This window comes from Brugia malayi (genome assembly GCF_000002995.4).
Source record: "Brugia malayi strain FR3 genome assembly, contig: Bm_v4_ChrX_scaffold_001, whole genome shotgun sequence".
Classification (NCBI taxonomy): domain Eukaryota; kingdom Metazoa; phylum Nematoda; class Chromadorea; order Rhabditida; family Onchocercidae; genus Brugia; species Brugia malayi.
The window spans coordinates 13,954,370-13,975,743 of record NW_025062479.1 but is presented as its reverse complement, the minus strand read 5'-3'; the positions used below and the strand labels follow the sequence as shown (position 1 = coordinate 13,975,743).

Below are 21,374 nucleotides of genomic sequence, written 5' to 3'. Positions count from 1 at the left end.
AGCACATATTCATACTTAATGCATTCAACAAGTGATAATATGGCATTTTCTTGAATTTATTTAATTAGGAAAATTTTGCTAAATTATTTACCACTTCTAATTTTCTTTATTTTACTGATTAAATTTTCCAGTCGTATAGTTAGCAGGTGAAAAAAAAGGAATGCAGCAATACAGAGATTAATTAAGTTTCGATATTAGCGCTTTCATTAAAATATGCTATTACAAAATATCTATAAAAAATTAGTGTTAAATTAATTTAGCTTCGACAAAGTTTAAATTTCTGTTTGTAAAATTTTATCATTAACCATGATCCTTAGTCTTTACAACTATTTTATAACATTTTTTTTCAATATTTATTATGCAATAACATTTTCAATATTTATTAAAATTATGTATTGAGCATTTTCATTTATTAAGAATAAAATATATCAAAAAAAAAAAAAAAGCGACAAAAAATATTCACTGATAAAGAAGTCAATTAACATCAATAGTGAATTAATAAAAATTCCGTCAAATTGCGCTCAGCGCTCAATATGACAGCAAAAAAAAAAGTGATAGATTAAGATTAATTTTTTTTTTATTATTTTGCTCAATGTAATCTTTTTGTTTATGTTTTACATATTAAAAATATTAATATTGAAAAATTTGTAAATTTAAGAAGTAAGATAAAATCTTTTAGGATATTAAAAAATTATTGATGCATTTTGAATAATTCAAAAATAAAAAAGGTAGTTTATTGGCTTTGTAGTAAGGCAAAACGTGAAATGACTCAAACTATTATCTTCATTTTGTTTCTTCTTTTTTTTTATCGTCTAATTTAATTTAATGCTCATATTCCAATAAAACTTAATTAAAATGTAAGAATAATTTTGAAAAATGATAATTTTAACAGTTCATGGATCAAATATCTTCAAAAAAAAAAAAAAAAACGTATCAATTTTTGCAAAATTGATACAAATAAAAAAATTCCAATATGTTTTAATTCTGGATAGAAAAAAATTGAAGTATTTCTATAAATTTCTTCGAAAAAAAATCAGCTTTTAAAAATATTCAAAAAAAACGAGGCAAACGAAAAATATTCAAAAGATAAATTTTTAATCAACAATAAAAATGTCACACACTGACAATGTTATTATTGATGATGATGATAACGAGCATTATTTTTGTGTGTGTATGTGTGTGTTTTTTTTCTCTAGAAATTAAAATTAAAATTAAAATAAATACATCTGTTATGATACCACAATTTCAATAGCAAACAACAAATAATATTGCGTAAATTGTCACTTTTTGATATTTGTCACGAAGTACAAAAGCAAATTGCGTTTTATTTTATTTTTTATCTGATTTATTTTCTAAAATTAAATTTATTCTGTTAGAATTAATTTACATAATTAGCATATCAATTTTAGTTTTGTTCAGATTTCAATTTCATCTAAATACATTATTTCATTTGCCATATATATCTTTAGTACACTTATTTTAAATGTCATATCATACTTCTAAAGACTGATAACACTCTTTTTTGTGCGTTTTTCTTTTTTTTCTTTGTTGTTTAATGAATTAGACAGATGAGTTTTAATTAATTTATACCTTTTAAATAAAAAGTTTTATTAAGTTGTTAACAAAAAAAAAAAAATTAACAAGATTAAATTGATCATTTAATAAAACAATGAATGATATAAAATTGAAAGAGTGAAATTTTGATTTTGTCCTTTCTTTATGTTACATATCAAATGAGAAAATAAATTTTGTTTTTAACCAATATCAATTTGAAATATTGATATTAATAAAGTGAAAATGTTAATGTAAATTTTTATCTAATAATACATTAATGAAAATGAAATATAACATAAAATAATATCGATGAAATTTTTCTTTAAATAGCAGCAAAAAAAATTTTTTTTTTTAAAAAACACCCTATAAATAAGAAAATAGCAAAATTTTATATTATAATATGTATTTCATTTTAATTCTCAATGTTAACAATCATAAAAATTATAAAAGCCTCGGTTAATTTTAATAGCTACAATAATTAACTTTAACAAATAAAAGAATGCGTTAATTAACATTTATAATTTCTGCTACATTTTATTTTTTTACCATTTAAATTGAAATGAAATACACATTTTAATATGAAATTTATTATGAGTGAAATATGAGTCAAACATAAAAACTCATTCAATAAAAAAAATACAAATTTGAAAAAAAGAAAACAGTTGAGCCAAAAAAGTTTTTTGTAAAAAAAAAAAATGCTAATTGAAAAAGTATTACATTTACATTTCAAACAAAAAGTAAATAATATAATACAGCATTATCAAATGATTTAATTATCATTTCTAATGCATTTATATGATAAATTTGATAAATTATGTATAATATTTAATTAAATTCTGTCTTTTTTCTTTTTGATTTCTATTTGAAAAAGCGAGAAAAAAACATTCAATTAGCAGTGTTTATTTTTTTAGAAATAAATAATTTGCTATAGAAACATTATTTTCTTATAAAACAGCATGTAAAGGGAATAATTTGTGAAATTTCAATATAAAATTAATAAAATACAAAAGATGAAATAATTAAACTAGTTATGATGAAAAATTTTTGCAATAATTTATCAAAATGCCATCATCACAACTGATAATAACGTATTTATAATTGTTGTTAATTGTCATTGATTAAAATCCGCCGCTCTTTTTAATTAATTACTGATTAGAAAAAGGAGAATAATAAAGGATAATTAAATGTAAGGAGAGAGAATAAAATTTAATTCTTTATGACATTTATTTTTGTTGATTGGTGCAAACATTGTTTATTTTAATTTATAATATAAAATTTGTAATTTAATCTAAATTTTTGGCATGAAAAATTTATAACACCAGCCTATAAATTAAAATCTATAACATCAGTTTTTAATCTAATATAAGAATATCAATTTTTAATATTACAAAAATTTATAATCTCACTTTATAATTTAATATAAAATTATCAGTTTAGAATATTAAAAAATTTGTAGTATCAATTTATAATATAAAATTCATAATGCTAATTTATAATTTAATGTTAAAATATCAGTCTATGTATTAAAATTTATAATACCAAATTGTAGTATAAAAATTATAATATTAATTGATAATTTAGTATGAAAATGTCAATTTATAATATCAAGAGAGAAAAATTTTTTTTTCTTTTGCATTGAAATTTTAAATTATTCCATTTCACAAGGAAAGAAAAGAAAATCATTGCTTTAAAAAATTGCAAATGCTCAAAAAATAACGTTATCAAATTGTAAACATTTTCAAAGAAAAATAGAAAAAAAGAGAAAAAAGGAAAGCAGTACAGATGTGTGGTAATGGAATCAATTTGTAAAATTAAATTTAAAATTATCACATCTGCTGCAATAAAAAAAATGCAATAAGAAATTAGTAATTGGAAATAAAAACAATTAGAAATTGATTAAAATCGATATATCTTTATTCTGCTATGATGAACAATTCTTAGGATTTTCACAACTACCTAAAAAACATTTAATTAGTTTACTGAGAATATAAATAACAAAAACATTTGAATGGAATCTGTTAATAAAATGAAACTTGCAGCAATAATTTCGCTTTTTTTTTGTTTTTAACAAAATGAATTCAAGAAATATTTTTTTATCATTTTAAACTCCTACTGATAATTTTACCATTTTTATCACTCATTTTCCTTTTTGCTTTTTCTTTAAATAATGGTATTTGCTATACAAAATTTTGAGACATTAATTATTTACAGAGGAAAAGTAGGAAAAACTTTGAAATGTAACAAAAATTTTTGTTGCAAAAAAATGCGAAATTAAGAAAAACACTTTAAATTTTTTTACAATGAAGAAGAGACTAACAATAACTTTTATTTGTTTATTTATTTATTTTTAAATAAACTGGAAATTAATGATATGAAATTAAAATGGACGTATAAATATTTTAAAAAGTGTAGGATGCATTATAAGTGGAATAGGAAGAAAGAATTATACAATTTGCTATTAATTTCTTCAACAAATTATATATATTTTATTTTAATTCATAATTTTGTTTTAATCCATTGGAATCTATTTTAATTTCATTCATAATTTAAATAAAAAAACAATGTTTTTGTAATTGATGGAACCAAATAAATGAAAAATACTTTGCTTTTTGTTGTTGCTTTTACAGATATTAATTATTTGATATTAAATGAAGAATTGAATAAATGATTTAGAAAATTCAAAAAAAAAAAAAAAAAAAAAAAACCTAAAATATAGTATTTTTCGCATTTATCACTTCTCGATTGACTTTCGTTTGTCATTTCAGTATTTCCAGTTGCTAGCATTTTCACTTTTTTTATGGTTGTTTATTGAGCTAAAAAATTGACGACCACAAATTTGCTAATATTTTAAAAAATTGGCTTACATACCTCATTCAGAAATTATCATTGTATTACATTTTTTTCAAAATTATCATTTTCTTGATGGCAACCATATATGAAAGATGGTATGGCTTTTTCTCAACAAAATTTTCTGAATTTTTTAAAATTAAAAAAAAAAAAAAAACATACTTCTTCTTTGGTCAACTTTATTTGTTGTTTCTTTATTTCTGCAACTTGTTTTTGCTGATTTTTTAATTTTTCTCTATTCTTTACATTTTGCACCTCAAACGATAATAACTGCAATTCTAATCAAATATTACAAAAAAATTTAAATGTTGGTAATTTCCCCAGCATAAAAATCAATAATGTTAAATAATGCAATAAAAATTTAGTGTTAAAAGTTTAGTTTCTTTTTTACTAATCTTTTTTTCTGCATCATAAGTTTTAGATACTGCCTTTTTAAAAAAGTTTTGATTTAATTGGAAGTTAATAAAGTTTATATAAAAAATTAAAATTTTAATTAGAAGCTTTTACAAAATTTTTTGTTATAAAAAGTTTGCATATTTTTATTCCCTGTTTTTGTACATTATAAAAATGTTATTAAAAAGTATTATAGAGAGAGGAAAAAAAACAAGGATGCATTTGAATCAAAGGATAAAAGAAATAAATCAATAATTTCGTGTTAAATTTGTTAATTTATAATTTCACAGTAATGTTTTTTTTTCAGAAATTTTACAGTTACCTTTTCAGAAATATCTTTTTCCTGAACCTCAATTTTACTCAATGATTTTGTTTGTAGCTTTGATAATTTGATAATTTCTTCACGCTTCTCTGAATTGAGTTGACAATTTTCAAGATAAGCTAATTTACGTGATTCTTGAGAATAAGTTGGTAAAAGGTAGCAATTACAGTGGTTATGATTGGAAAAACGATATTCGCGAACACCCTCAAACCTTAAAAATTAAATTTAATCTAACTTATAGCTAACTTCTGAAATATAATGAAGTATAAAGAGTTTTTTTTTAAAAAATGATTAAAAAAAATTTATGAAAAAATTTTTATATTTGCTGAAAATTTCTTATTTAAATAAATTTATTCTATTTCACAACTCTCTTATATATATATATATATAAAAGAAATATATGATAGATGTAAAAAGATATATAGTAGAAGTTGTAAAATTATACGAATGAAATTTTTAATTGATAAGTTAACCTTACTTGATATGTAAGTTTTCATAATAAGTTACTTATCATCAGTAAAACCTAGAAATATTTACTTGGTAGATAAGTCTTTCTTAACAAATTAGTCATCATTATCATGATAGGAAAATTGAAAATGATAAAAAAGAAAAAAATATTTAAAAGAATAATTTTAAATTGATTAAAAAAAAAAGCAGAAATCACTTAGTGGCAGCTAATTCTGGTTCACTTGTTGAACACATTATATCATTAATAGATGATGATACCGAGGTGCAAGCTGTAAAGAAAATTGCAGATGATGAATCCATTGCATCCCAAAATTTATCAGATGACTTGCCGTGAAGCAATCTCTATAATTTAAATAATTAAAATTATCATATAATGCTTACCATTTTTCCTTTTTCTGCTTAAGAAAAAAAATAAAAAAATTTTTTTCAAATATCTTTAAATAGCTTTAAAGCTAATGCTAATATATGAAAGTTAAAATTTTCTTTTATATTACTCATGATTAAGTTCAAAAAAATTTCATTGGTAGCATATCAAAAATATATTATAATCTACTGACAGCAATATTCTTTGCTTATGTTCTACATTTAAATTACATTGCATCACTGAGCTTATTCTTGAAAAATAAATATTATTTTATCACTAATTTTATCAATCTTTATCATATTATCTCTTTAGCCATTAGCGTCCTTTTCTTTTGTCAAACTAGCTTAAAAATATTTTCACTTGTAAAATTGGCTAATCCTTTTCATGATAGCACAATATAAATATTATCACTGTTTACTGATAGCAATATTCTTTGCTCATGTCATACTTTAAATTATACATACTGCATATCTCATTGCTCACCTTTACTCTTGAATAATTAAAATTTGAAATGTTTAAGCACTTTAAAAATCATAAATAGCATAAAATTTTGTAAAATTACAGAAAAAAGAAAATGACCTACAGATTTTATTTTTTTTCTTTTATTTAGCATTGATGATGATAAATCATTTATGCTAATAATTGATGCATTTGATATTGATTCATGTTGTTTACGTCGTTGCATAGACAACATTTCAGCAAGTTGACATTGTGTTAAACCAAGTTCACCACGTAACATTACTAATTGCATGCGTAACTCACGGCGTTCACCGTCACATGCACCATATTCTTTACGTATTCGATTTAATTCACGAAACATTGTACCAGCTTTTTCCTTCCATCTAGAGAAAAAAAAAGCGAAAGAAAGTGAGAAATTAGGACACCTCTGAATAATTATAAAATGTTAGATACTCTAATATTTAAATTATCTGTTAAATTAAATTTTAATTAAATTTTTTCTTTCAAATTTGAATTAAAAATTTTTTTCATATGTAAAATAACTTTTTTTTAAATATGTAATAATATAATTTTGTATATAAAAAAAATTATTAAAGAAAAAATTAAAATTAGTAAAATAGATATATATGTAAAATAATTATTATTTAATATGTGATAATGACAAGAATTGTTATAAAAATTAACTTCTATTCTTCTTCAAAATTAAACTTTAATTAATTATTCCATATGTAAAATAACTATTCCTTATATGTAATTTAATAATATGTGAGAATAATTATTTGTAAAATAAAGATATATGTAAAGCAATTATTTAGTATGTAACAATGAATAGAATTATTATAAAAATATAAAAATTTACTGATATATATTTCTTTTTGTAAATTAAATTACAAATTATTATTTGATATGTAAAATATTTACTCTTTTTTGGCATACAATTACATAATTTAATATGTAAAATAATTTACAAAATAATCTCACATGTAAAAATCATCAGAATTGTCATAAAAATTTACTCATATATTTTTTTTTTTTGCAAAATTAAGTTTTAATTTATTATTTAATATGTAAAATAATTATTCCTTTTTAAACACATAATTGTATAATTTAGTTTGTGAAATAATCATTTGTAAAAGAATTTTACATGCAAAAATGATAAGAATTATTATAAGAATTTACATTATACCTAATATAATTATTGCAAAAAAAAAATATATATATATATATACATATATATATAGTATAATTATTACAAAAATTAATATAAATATGCCCTATATAATCATTATAGAAAATGTATGTACCTAATAAAATTACTATAAGTATATACCTAATATATTCATTTAAATCAACTGTTGCACGTCCAATTTCAACAAAACTTCGACTTCTCGGTAAGCGCTTATCATTTGAATATATGAATGCATTATGAGATAGCTCGTGCTTATATAAATTAAGCTCACGACATGCTTCTTGAAAATTAAGTGTTACGCGATTTAATTGCTCGACGATAGTATCGTATTCATCATGTAATCGGTTCAATGCACTTTTCAATTCATTAACATCGTCCGTAAAATCTGACGTTAAAGAATTTCGTTTTGTTAACTGAAAAGCAATAATTCTTTAAAAAAAAAAAATTTATTCTTTTGTTACAAATAATTTTTATAAGTTTTTTCTTTCTCTCGCAAAAGTAGTCTTTAAGGATTTTTTTAAAAAATATTTTGCAAATGAACCTAATATTGTAACCGTTTTTTTTTTGCAAAAAAAAAAATTTTTTAATTAAATTTTGAATAGCTCTAATAACTATTCAAACGAAATTTAGAACTAAAATTTAATCTTTTAACAAATTAATTATATAAGCAAAACATGTAATTGAGGAAAAAAAAGAAGGAAAACTTATTTTTATACAAAACTTTTTATTCAAGAAAAAAAAGCTGCAAATTTTACGCTTAGCGAAGTAGATTTATTCAAACAATTGTTATTTTTGATTTCATTCAGAATTCCTAATTTATCAATTTGTATGATGACATTTTCAAGATCTTCTTGTACCTAAAAATTATATATTTAAAAAACTTTAATAGAGTATAAAAAATTTAAAACAAAGAAACTTAGTATTTAATTTACTTTTATATATGAGCAATTAACTTTTTTAAAAAAAAATTGAAATAAAAGAAACAAATGTAATGCATTTGTTTCTTTTATTTCAAAAATGTTGAGAAAATTTAAAATTAAGAGGAAAAAAAGGAATGAATTGATGAAATAATTAATGTAAGTGATTAGGGATAAATTATTTTCCTAATTTTTTTTTTTTATATATAGAAATAATTAATATAAATGAATAACTATTTACTTGCATCAGATCAGTAGCTAAATCAAAAGTAGGTAAATTTTCATTGACAGCTGGTAATGATGATTTATTAGATGAATTGTTTTTGTTATTGCTGAAAATACATAATTTACTATATTAAGGTAATTTCAATGAAATTCCTCAAGTTAATTAACTTAATATATCTAAATAATTTAATACAAAGTCTTGTGCTAATTAGTTCGACACACCTTGATGATTCAGTAATATATTTTAAGTTAATTAGTTCTTCATTGAGGCGAGTGTTGTTTCGCGTGAGAATGCAATTTCTTTCACGTAACGTTGCTATCTCGCTAGAAGTTGTAGACGCTCCTATAGCTGACAACCTGACTAAATGTGGTACTGACATCCATCTGAAAATTTTTAAATGTTATGCATGAAATATGAAAAAAAAAAAAAAAAAATGGGTAATTAGTATTTGTGCAAAACTCATTAAAATGCAAAGAATAAAGCTAATATAAAAATCAGATGCATGAAGCATATAAAAATCAAAGAAAAAAATTTTTTTGATGATCAAAAAGAAAAACAATTGTTAAAGATTAGGAAAATAAAAAAGTTTTTCATATAAAAATAAGAAAAAAATGAGGTTTTTTTCAAAAAATGAAAAAATCCATTATCACAGCATTATAATTTATTAGTAAAAAATAAACAAATATTTAAACTAATTAATTTATAAATCATTTATTGAAATATTGATAATCTAATTAATGCGCTGAAATAAATATTTACAGTTTTAGTAGAAATGGGAAAGAATTACGCTTATCTCAGTACTTTTATTAATTCCCTTTAGTTTTTATTTTTCATTCTAAATCTTACTTGCATTTTCCGTAGTTTTACTGAAGTTTTTTTTTTCAACTTAGCTTTTTTAACACTTGAATATATATATATATTAAATATGTTTAAAATATACTTCACTTTTTTTTTTTATTTCAAATATGTCAAAGTGAAATGCTAAATGCAATTTATATTATGATATTATAAAGAAAAAAAGAAAAAATTGTGATAAACTTACATATTTGTTAGCAACTTTATTGATAGCTCATCATTTTAAATATTTAAAAAAAATTTTTTTGACCAGTTGTTTTCTTTCTTTCGTTTACTTTTTTTCACAATAGAAAATCTAATCATTTTATTAAACAAATATTTCTGGAATAGAAAAAAATAAAATAAAAATGCATTCAATTTAAATAATTAACCAACCTTTTGATATGAATTTTTTCATTGGTTGTAATTTTTCTATAATCATCAATAAATGTTGTAGAATTATATTGAGTATGAGCTGGTGAAAAGCTAGAAATATTTATCATAAACAATTAATTTAACATTATTTTTTCTTATTTTAATTTGTAATATTATTCATAAATTATAAATAAATATTGCATTGGATAAGTTTGCCCACTATAAAAATGCAAATTAGTGCGTTGTAAATAAATAATCATTTAAAATTACCTATTTTGTAATATAGCCTGTACAAATGTATCACTGTTGCATTTTTCTTCCAAAACTTTTTTATTTTTTAAAAGTCTCAATAATTTACTACGTTCCACTTCAACTTTTTCTAAAATTGCAATATGTTCTTCTAATCGTTGTCGTTCATTCTCATAGTGTCCCAATTCCTGTAAATCGAAAAAGAATGAAGAAAGAAAGAAAAGAAAGAAATCTGTGAATTTCAAAAAGGATTTATAAGATTTCAAAAAAAAAAAAAAAGCAAAACAATTTGACAAGTTTTACTTATTTATTTGTGTTTTTTTTTTTTTTTTTTTTTTTTTTTTATATATATATTAATACAAACAGCAAATAGCATGATTAAATCAAATGAATAATAAGTCACTTGTTTTTAATTTTATATTAATACAAATATGAAATAGTATAATAAAATTCAATTAATACACATATAAAATAGAACAAATTTTTTTTAAATTTAAAAATTTATAACTTACCAGATCTAATTCATTGTGAATATCATTTTCTAAAATATGATGCGACATTTGCTGATGTTGTTTCTGTTGTTGTTGACTATCTAATAAATTTTCTTTTTCTGTTTCAATTCCAACCAGTTGCATTGCTAAATGATAATTCTGTTTTTTAATTTTTTCAATTTGTCCGCGCAAATTTTTAAGCATCAAATTGCACTCTTCACTGCCATTTGTTTTCACTGAAGCGCATAATTTTGTCGTATCTGTTGATGAAACATTTACTGAACTATTGCTATTATCCATTGAATAATCATTTACCTAAACAAAGTAATATATTTGAATATTTTTTAAATTCATTCTTTTCTAAAAATTAAACAGACCATAATTATATGACAAAAATTTTATCACATGTTAAAAATAATTCATTAATAACAATCTTATGGAAAGTTTATATATCAATAATAACTATAGTATTTTTTTAAAAATAAAACCAATAGAATAATATATAATATCTTAGTATTTAATTTATAATATATAATATAGCATAGTTAACAAACAATCGTATTTTTTTTTTTTGAAATCATAAAAAAAATTTGTAATTTTTTCTTTCTTTTTTTTGGAAAGCAAAATTATAGAATTGCTATCTAAATCAACAGTTAAAATGAATTAAAGGCTGCTAAAATTTTAATTTTACAACAATCCTTAAAAAAATAAAGGATAAAATGATAAACCTGAATTTGTATACTATCGTATAGTTTTTGTTGTAACATTGCAACCTGTTGACGAGTGATAATTAATTCATTTTGACAGATTTTAAGTCTTTCTTCTACCTCATCAAATAGATCACCTTTTTCAATATCAGTCATTTTATGTCGTGCATTTGGCCGACATGCGACATATTTGCTAACAACACGTGGATGTACATCCACTTGAACATCACGTGTACTACGATTTAACTGAAAAAATTTTTGAAATATTTCTCATATTAGAATTATGTTTTAAAAAAAAAAAAAATCCCAAATTACAATATTTATGTTAATAGAATCAATTTGAATTTTTAATATATTTAAAAAAAACTCATAAATCACAATATTTATATTAGTGGAATGGATTTGATATATTTAATCAATCATTTCACCTTATGCATATTTTTTCAATTACTTTACTTAAATATTTTGATTCACAGACATTCTAACACTATTTGAAAGATGATATTATGATGAGGAAAAAGTGATTGATTTTAATTTTTTTTTTTTTTTGTTTCTAAATAAATGAAAAGTAATGAAAAACAAATTTCAAAAGAACAAAAAAAAGAAAAATTCTCATCATTTATTTAAAATCAGTTTTTACAAAGAAAAAAAAAATGCAGGTTTTTTCTTTTTTCTTCTAACTTTTCTTTTTGAAAAATAAAATAAAAAATACTTACCTGTTTTTTAAGGTGTGTTACGTGACTGATACTTGATGTAAGCCTTTTTGATAAATCAGCCCGTTGTATTTGTGCACGTAATTTAAGCTCGTCAATTGAACGTTTCAATGCAATATTCTCATTCTTTAATGATAATAAATTTAATTTAATAAATTTTCATTCATTTTAAAACGATTTAAAAAAAAAAAGATAGGCAAGAAAAAAGTTTTTTTTTTTTTAGATAATACTAAAAAGTTAACATTATTTGCTTATAAATATTTAAATAAAGAAAAGAATGTAATATTTTCCAATAACTTAAAGAATAAAAAAGAAGAAAAACTCAAGTAATAAGTAAGTAATAAAATTGATTTAACAATCAATAAGTTAATAGTTGTTTAATAAATTAATAAAAATTATTAAATTAGTATCTTTGCAAATGATCAACTTACAAATGATAATTAAATATTTAATGATAAACAACTAAATCAATAAATGTGAATTTAATGATGACTTTTGATTAATTAACTCATATAATTGAATTAAATTGGCACTTCATGTTGAATGGAACTCCATTTTAATTTCAGTAAAAGAAAAAAGAGAAAAAGAAAAAATCTAAGTAGAAAATTAAAACGAAACATTGATTTAACAAATTTATTTTTACTCGAAGTAATTCATTGCTTGCATTTATAGCTGATACTTTTTCAGCCCAATAATTACTCTGTTTGTGATATTTCTTCAACGATTCGGCTAGTGCCACATCTAAGCCAGCTTCATATTCCTCTTTTGCATTTCGAAGTTGATATTCTAATAAACTACGCTCCTATAACAATAAAAAATTAACACTAAAAAATTATAGTTAAAACAATTAATTAGCATTATTTAATCACACAAAAAAAGTATCGACCTAATTAATTCATTATTACTCACAAATAATTACTAGTAAATAATTTTTATCAGCATTAATTAGCCGAAATTAATTTCACCATTTAAATAATAATAGAGAAAAAAACAAATGATTACATTTAATTATTACTTTAATTACACTCATTAAATTTATTTCACCCATTAATAACTTAACAAAATGATTACTTCACCTGTTGAAGTTTGTCAATTTCAAACTGTAATATTGGTACATTTTTAGCAATTTGTCCTAACTCATGTAATTTCTCCTGAAATATTTCACGTTCTTTTTGATGTAAATCAGTTGAACGGGTTGCTTCGCGATCTGCTTCCTCTAATTGATTTGCTAACGAATTAACCAATGAACTTTTGATAAGTAATGCTTTTTCAATTTCTTGAAAACGCTCCAACATATCACTTTCTTTCGATGAAAATTCTTTCTTCAATACCTAAATTTAATATCCGAATTTATATTTAAACTATATTTAAATTTGATTCAATTATTCATTAAGCGTTCTATATTAAGAAAGAAAAAAGAAAGATGAATGTAAAATATAACTAATCAGAAATGAAACAATTCAATTATAATTAATTATAATATATTTAATTTAATTTTAAAAATACACTTAATTTATGATTATGCGTGCACGTTACTTCCTACCATATATTCATTTGCAATATTTAATTGTGTGCTTAATTCAGTTGTTCATCAATATTCTTTCGAATATTAAAATTATTAAATAAATTTTAATTTATTACCTCCAATTTATCCGTAAGGCTGACAAAGTTAACTTCATTTGTACGTAATGTTTCTTGCGTAAGATCAGTTTGCACACGTTTTGAAACATTAACAATAAAACGCGGATCAGAAAAACCACGTTTCCAATTATCAGTTGATTCATCTTTTATCACTAAATGATTATCCAAAATTGTATTACGATAAATTTGATGACGCTCTTCCAAATAACAAATAGCTTTTGTCTTCATTGCTATTTCACTCTGTAAAAAAAGAAAAACCAAATATTTTTATCATAATACGAATAATTAAATTTATAACAAAAAATAATTTTAAAAAAAAAGCAAAATTATTTCAAATAATTTTAAGGCAAAAAAATTTCAATCAAATTTGATTTAACTACATAATTTAAACCTGTAAACGTATAGCTGTAATATTAGCAGCTTCAATTTCAGCGCTTTTTTCCTCGATTTCTTTTGACATTTGCTCAATTATAAGAAAATTTTTTCTATTTTCTTCCTCCATTGAATGAATGGTACTATGTAACATACTAATATCTTCGTCACATTCATTTAGTCGTAATTTGTCTTCTTCAACCTAAAAAATTGTTTAAATATTTTAATTATTAGAAATAAAATTACTTCGTACTAAAATAAAATAAACTACTTAAAAACTACTTCAAATATTTTATTAAAAATAAATTACTTTCAAGAAATATTATAAAGTTTTTGCGTCTTTAAGATTATAATAAGAATTTAATTGTAATACTAAATTTTTTGAAAAAATCTTTTTTGTTAAAAAAAAAGAGAAGAGATAAAAAAAGAAGTGGAAAACAATGAGAACTTTTTTATTTAGTCGTTGATTTTCATCCATTAATTGTTTTCTACGTTCTTCGCAATATTGTGAATAACAATCGGTAATGTTTGTTGTTAAAATGGGATTTAAATTTAATTCAAAATCTGAATCAATCATTGTATTATTTGTTATATTTGCTTCCATATTCCTGTATAAAAAAAGAAAAAAATCTTAGTAGAATTTAAAAAGTTGAAAATTTTAAAGACTTAAGTATATCAATTAGTGAATGATATGAATTTAGTAATTTAGTGTAATTTATTTTTTAATAATTTCATTTGTAGTGTTATTAAAGGTAACGTTTAAAAATTTATTCTAATTTAAGCAGAAATTTTAAATGATACATTAGCTTTTGATCAAAATTAATTCAATTGATTAAAAATTTAATGCATACTTAATGTACATGCGCAGATGTTCATTTTCATTTCGACATTTCTCCAATTCAGGTGTTATACCTTGTTTTGTTTTAAATATTTGATCTTTAAGTACCATTTCCAGTTGTGCAGCTTTCATTCGCCATGCCATCGCTTCATTTTCATAAGCCTAAATTTTCTATCATCCATTTATTATAAAATTTATTAAAATGCATTTTTCTGTTTTTATTTTGATTATTTTGGAAATAAAAAACACTTTATATTTGCATTTAAAAATTATTAATCTTCTTTTTTTTTCAAATTTAAGAAATTAGCAAAAATTGAGACGGAAAAAAAATTTTTTTTTTCATTGTAAAATAATATTAGCAGGAAGGAAAAGAAAAAATGTTTAATTTTGAACATTTTTTCTTTCCTTATTTTAATATTTCAACCTGTAACTGAAGCGGTAAATCTTGTGAAACTTGTATAGCTCGGTGTTCAACAGTACGTTCCACCTAAAAATTTCTCGTTTCACTTTCTTTTACGTTTTTTCCTTCATTTTTTTGCTCGCATGAACTTTAAATTTTTCAAATAATTTTCATTAATTAAAAAAATCATTAATATTTTTGTTTTTCGTTTAAGAAACAAAGAAACACTTGAGGTGAAGGCCTAAAAATTTTTCGTTCCTAATATAAATTTTGAATTTTAAATTTATAAATCAAATCACTCAAATAATGTTCACCAATTCACCAATCAAAAAATTATTGATTTTTTGTTTTTTTCTTTTTTTTAAAAAGAAAAGTAAAGAAACACCTGGGGTGAAGATGGAAATGAGGATAAAATTTGTGATAGCTTTGAACAATGCAATATGTCATCAGTTGTTTCTGTCATAACTTCTGCATCTTTAGCTTCAATTTTAGCTTTTACTTCTTCCTGTTGCTTCAATGCCATTTGCAATTTCATCATTTCAGCTCGTGCATCAACTGCTTCCTGAATTAATTGTCGCACACGAATCTAAAACTAATTTATCAGCTTTCATGTATATTTAAAATAGCACAGAAGGACTGAATATCGTTAATAAATAAATATTTCTTATTTCAATTAAAAAACAATTCAAATAGGATTAATTATTTTCCATTTTATTTTTTAATTTAAATCTTAGTTTAATAATTTACCTCATGTTTATCAATAAGTTTTTGCTTTTCACGTTCATAATCTTCATTGGATTCTTTATGTTGAAGTAAAAGTTGATGTTGTCGGTCTATATTATTCATAGAATTTACAACTGATTCCAAATCACGTAGCTGATCACGTAACTCATTTAAATGCAAATCTTTATCTTCCAATTGAGCTAATGTTAATCTGAAATTTGTAATAAATTATTTGATAAATTTTAAAAAACAATTTAAAAAAGAAAACATCTAATTTGATAACAAAAAGGAAGAAAATTCAATGATATCATTTTTATTAAATTTATCGGTTGCTGGTGATTCTCCATAAATGATGCACACAAAAAAATACAATGATTTTATCACTTCTGAATATATTTTTTTGCAAGTAATGTTAAAAATTTTGTTAAACCGAAAAAAGAAACATTGTTAATTTAATATTTTTCATTAATATTATCAAAAAATATATTATCAATTTAACATTAAAAAAATGCAAACTTTAATTGTTTCCTCAAGTGATGAATTTCTTTGAGTCTTTGTTGTGTTGGTGTTAAATATTTCCCATCATTATCAGTAAATTCCTTATCACGATGATTATGAGTACAACCCCACTTAGCACAATGTGGAATGTTCCTTAAAAAAAAAACGAAGAAAAAAAAAATAAAATGAAATAAACGATTATAAAAAAATATGCTTAATACTCAATGATATTCTTATAAATAAGAAATTTAACATTATTTTACAGAAACTCCTCAATTATTACGATATAAATAATATTAATTTAAATAATTTTAATACCTAAATAACACCATATTTGTTACTCTCAACAAATCAATATATATAGTTTTTAAAAGCTAAAAATAATATTTAAAGCTAATGAAAAAGGTATATTGTTGAATATTATATTAAAAATTTTTTAAAATGATAATAATTAAAGAAACATAATTTTTTTTTTCTTTTACATTCAATATAGCATAAAAAGAATTAAAAAATTAAGGTTGAAAAAAATGAAATAATAAGTACTACTTGATACTTTTGCCAAACCACCATTTACCAGCAATATGTGAATTGCCAATAACTGTAACATTATCATGTTGTTGATTATCACCATTAATTTTGCTATGTTCATCATTATCATTATTATCATGTGCAACTTCATCGTTATCATTTGTTATCGTCATATCTTCATCCTCATTCTCATCATCATCATACAATATTGCTGTTTGTCGCTCTGAGCTTACATTCGCTTCTTTTGTATTCATATTAAAAGGAATCTTTGTTGCAATTTTTGTTAAATATTCTGAAAAAAAAAAAAGTTATTATTATCATTTTTTTTTCGACCATCAAATGTAGTATAAAAAACTATAAACAATTCAATTTAACCACAACAATATGCTATATTTTGATAAAAAGAAAAAAGAAAAAATATGTAACAAAAATTTTATTGAAATAATCAATACACATATACACATAGTTATGAAAATTTTTTTTAATTTTTATTTAACACATAGAAAATTTTTAATTCATTTAATTGTTAGTATAATAATATTTATAAGATATTAATAATGAATATTTTATACCATTTAATCTAATATTTCGTCGTGTTGGCGATGATAAATGCTGAACAGTTGAAATTGGTGCAATTATGGGCACTTGAATATCATCTGTTTCAGTTGTTGCTTCATCAGATGTTGTATCACCATAAATAGTTACTATAATGAATTTATAATTCATTTCTATAAAATTTATTACAAAAAAAAGGATAGAAAATAACATGACTTGATTGTATTACTTTTTGATTTCGAGTTAATTATATCACTCATTAACATTTTATATATTCAGTTTGTTGTTGTTTTTCTTTTTTTTTTTCTTTTTTTTTTTTTTTTTTTTTGCTTAAAGCATATGATAATTGGATAAATCATAATATAATAATTAAATTATATCATAGCTCTGGAATAATTAATAAATTGAATAAGTCAATTTCAGTTTTACCGCAACAAATTTCTTATAAATTACGAGAACACTTGAAATGAGCAAATTTTTAAAATTTGATATATTCCAGAAGTGTTGTCGGAAAAACCGAATTTGCAATGACGATATTAAAATCAAAATTATATTACAAATAAAATTACATTAATCCATAAAACTAAAGATTGTTTTGTTATGCCTTAAATATATCATATAACAAATCATTTATTTAAAATTCATCTTCCATTCCAGCTGAACTTATTGCGGATATTGATTCTTACTTCAATAATTAATCGTCAATAGTTGTTTTAGTCTTTTTTAAGTTAATTGATGTTAATTCAGTAATCATTAATTGATTCATTGTTAAACGGCTCATTTCGTGAATTTTCAAATGTCAAATATGGCTCTTCAACATTAACAGTTCCAGTTTGTTGATCAATTAATCTCATTCATTAATCAACAAAAAACACATATGTTAGAATTTGACTCCGGTTAAATTGTTTACAACCATTATTTAGTTGTTTATTTAATTGTTATTCGTCTTATTTAGTTGTTGTTTACGACTCCTTACTACATGTAAATTATTATCTATAGAATTTGACAAGATTAACAGCACTTCATTTAGGTGATCTGTTTTATGGCTTGTCACCTTATCATTTCAGATTTGATTATTTAGTTTTTTTAAATTACTATTGTCAAATTCTTGTTGACAAAGGTTATAGAACTTTGTTTACCTGAACTTTCTCTACGGTATTGTAAATAATGTGTCTTGTTGTGAGTTAATACTTACTATATATGAAATTTTACCCCTTTTCTGGGTTGGATTTTCTGGACAGCAATCCGATATTCATTGCCCTCCTACAATTATCTTAAGCTTTCTAGTGCTGAATCAATAATTACGATTCAACGGATAATCTTTATCTCAACAAAACTAAAGATTAATCAAATGTCACCTTCTCTACAAAGCAACGACCACTCGACTCGAATCATATTCTATTTCACGATAGGAAAAGGAAATAGTAGCCTCAAAATTTTAACTTTTTTCTTCCTTTTCTTTTCGATACTTATTTGATTTCATGATACTCCAAAATTTCTGAATATTAATTATTCATTTGAATGAATGATTAAAAACTCAATTTTTGGTTATACCTGCGTTCTTCTCAGACCAGGTGAGAGTTAATTTTGGAATTTTCGTAGTTGGTCGATCAGTAGCACGTGCGGAAGATTGTTTAAGTTCGAAAAAATGTCCGTTTACATTTTGCTGTACAGTAGTATCCTTACGAGGAAAATTATTCTGTGATGAGGATCGTTTTAAAATGCCCTAAAATGATTAAAAAAAAAAAAAAAAAAATTGTACATTTTTATTTTGTCAATCATATGAAAATTTAATATCTATTATATTTATTTAAAAGTTAAATTTTAACTTTTTTTTCCTTTCAATCAATCTAATCGTAAAAATTATAAAAATCTGAAATTGGGACCGTTTTTAAAACTAATGAAAAATTAAAATGCAAATATTTTAAGGATGCTGTAGAATTTCAAAGTTTAAATTTTAAAAAAAGAAAAAAATTGATATTGGTAATTGAAATGTTGAAGTCCCTATTCTATTCCTTTCAACGTCTATAACAATTGAAATATAACTTTTTTTTTAAGAAGTTAAAAAATCTGAAAGTGTATTTGAACTCTATGCCACCAAAAACCTTTTTAGGCATCAGTTGCGTGGAGGTAGATGCGACATCAGGGTCAACGATAACTGCTTCCTCGCGTGCTGTAGTTGGTGTCACATCATCAGAAATTGTTGTTGATAGATTCATGTGTTGAGCTTAAGCTGTTAAAAAGAAAATTAAAGAAGTTTACACTTAGTTTTTTCACAAATTTGAAGTAAAGCATGTGATAAGCTAAAAGTCAGTTTAAAAACTCAATTTAATGTGACAGTGCTAATTTAATTCAACTATTGTAATCTTTAGAAATACATGAGCAAACTGTTTTTTCATTAAGCCTATTTTTTCAAAAAATTAAGAATATTAATGATTAGAAGAAATATATAGAAAATAAAAATCAAATAGAAAAAGAAACAAACATCACTAAATTTATGTATGACAAAAAAAAAAAAAAGAACGTTTCTGAGAAAGTTAATCATCAAAGCAAAACATAAAATAAGCAAAGTAACTTGAATTTGAATTCTGGTATAGCTAAAATTGATTTCAAATTGAAATTTAAATAGAAAATATTTATTAAAAGAGCATTTTAGGTGGGCTAGAATACATGAAAAAATTAAAAATGAAAGTTTAGATTAGCGGAAGTATTCCTCTTATTGCATCCATTCTTCCACTGAAATATTCCGAAGGAATACTAGAGAAACTAACTTAAAGTTTCACTGTTTCAATTTCAATATTTTTAAAAACAAAGACAAGCAAACAAATATTTCCTAGCTTGTTGCAAAAAGGTGAATAACATAATCAAAAAATGGTGCTATAAAGAAAGTGCAATTTTTTTTTGCATTTTTCTGATTTAAATAAAATAAGAATATAATAACCTAATTAATTTAATTCAATTATGTGTGTACATTTAAAAAATTATTCATATTGCTAGTTAAATGAACAATTTATCTTTCATTTTTTTTAAAAAAAAAAGTGAAAAAAAAATTTTCAAAAGGATTTCAAAATTCAACAACAACTAGGATATATGCAATGTTCTCGACGATTCTAATATACAAAAATTTTGGTTTTAATTTTTGTTTTTTATTTACGCAAATAAAAATATATATTAAAAATAAAAGATTAAAATCGATCGTTTATAAACATAATTATTGATAGCTATTTACAAAGTTATAGTAGTTAAAAATAAGAGAGATAATATTTTCTCTGCGAGATATTATCATTGTTATTATCATTGAATTGTAAGCCACAAGTGTTAAAGAAATGAAAACAGAAAATGAAAACACTATGATTAGCTTCTTCGTTTTCTTTTTCTTTCTTTCTCTTTCTTCATCCTTTTTCTTTTTCTTTTCATTGCATATTTATTATAGCTTATAAAATGACTCGTTAAAAATGTTGTTTGTATGATCTTTTTTTTATGTAATTAGTTATAATAGTTTAATAATATTCATCTAATTAAAATTCAAATTGAAAAAATAACAATACAAAATTTATTTAAAATGTTGATTGCAAATATTCATATGACAATTATATTTTGATTTTTCTTTCGTAGTTTTTTGTTCTATTTCAAAAAAAAAATTGCAATATGATTGTAAATGATAATTAGGGTAGATAATTAAATAAACTGAATAATAGCATGGATTCGATC

The 21,374-nt window shown here is 22.1% G+C and overlaps 2 protein-coding genes across 2 annotated transcripts; both read right to left on the bottom strand.

The window, feature by feature from the left end:
- Positions 1 to 3,450: 3,450 nt before the first annotated feature.
- On the bottom strand, positions 3,451 to 4,314 carry Bm13336 (Uncharacterized protein; the record flags this gene model as incomplete). The annotated part of the gene is made up of 2 exons (XM_043074802.1): positions 3,451 to 3,506; positions 4,260 to 4,314. The coding sequence occupies 2 exons, from the start codon at positions 4,312 to 4,314 to the stop codon at positions 3,451 to 3,453; spliced, it is 111 nt and encodes a 36-aa protein (XP_042930736.1).
- A 35-nt stretch (positions 4,315 to 4,349) lies between these two features.
- On the bottom strand, positions 4,350 to 19,882 carry Bm5953 (Uncharacterized protein; the record flags this gene model as incomplete). Its single annotated transcript, XM_043074801.1, has 28 exons — positions 4,350 to 4,367; positions 4,564 to 4,671; positions 5,117 to 5,327; positions 5,781 to 5,926; positions 6,532 to 6,790; positions 7,738 to 8,009; positions 8,352 to 8,453; positions 8,755 to 8,845; positions 8,961 to 9,122; positions 9,970 to 10,059; positions 10,219 to 10,385; positions 10,710 to 11,003; positions 11,417 to 11,641; positions 12,112 to 12,234; positions 12,752 to 12,910; positions 13,185 to 13,439; positions 13,750 to 13,989; positions 14,141 to 14,323; positions 14,570 to 14,729; positions 14,973 to 15,121; positions 15,384 to 15,446; positions 15,745 to 15,945; positions 16,107 to 16,293; positions 16,599 to 16,733; positions 17,127 to 17,400; positions 17,681 to 17,812; positions 19,218 to 19,389; positions 19,769 to 19,882. 28 exons carry the CDS (start codon positions 19,880 to 19,882, stop codon positions 4,350 to 4,352), a joined length of 4,692 nt encoding a protein of 1,563 aa, XP_042930735.1.
- Between the last annotated feature and the right edge of the window lie 1,492 nt (positions 19,883 to 21,374).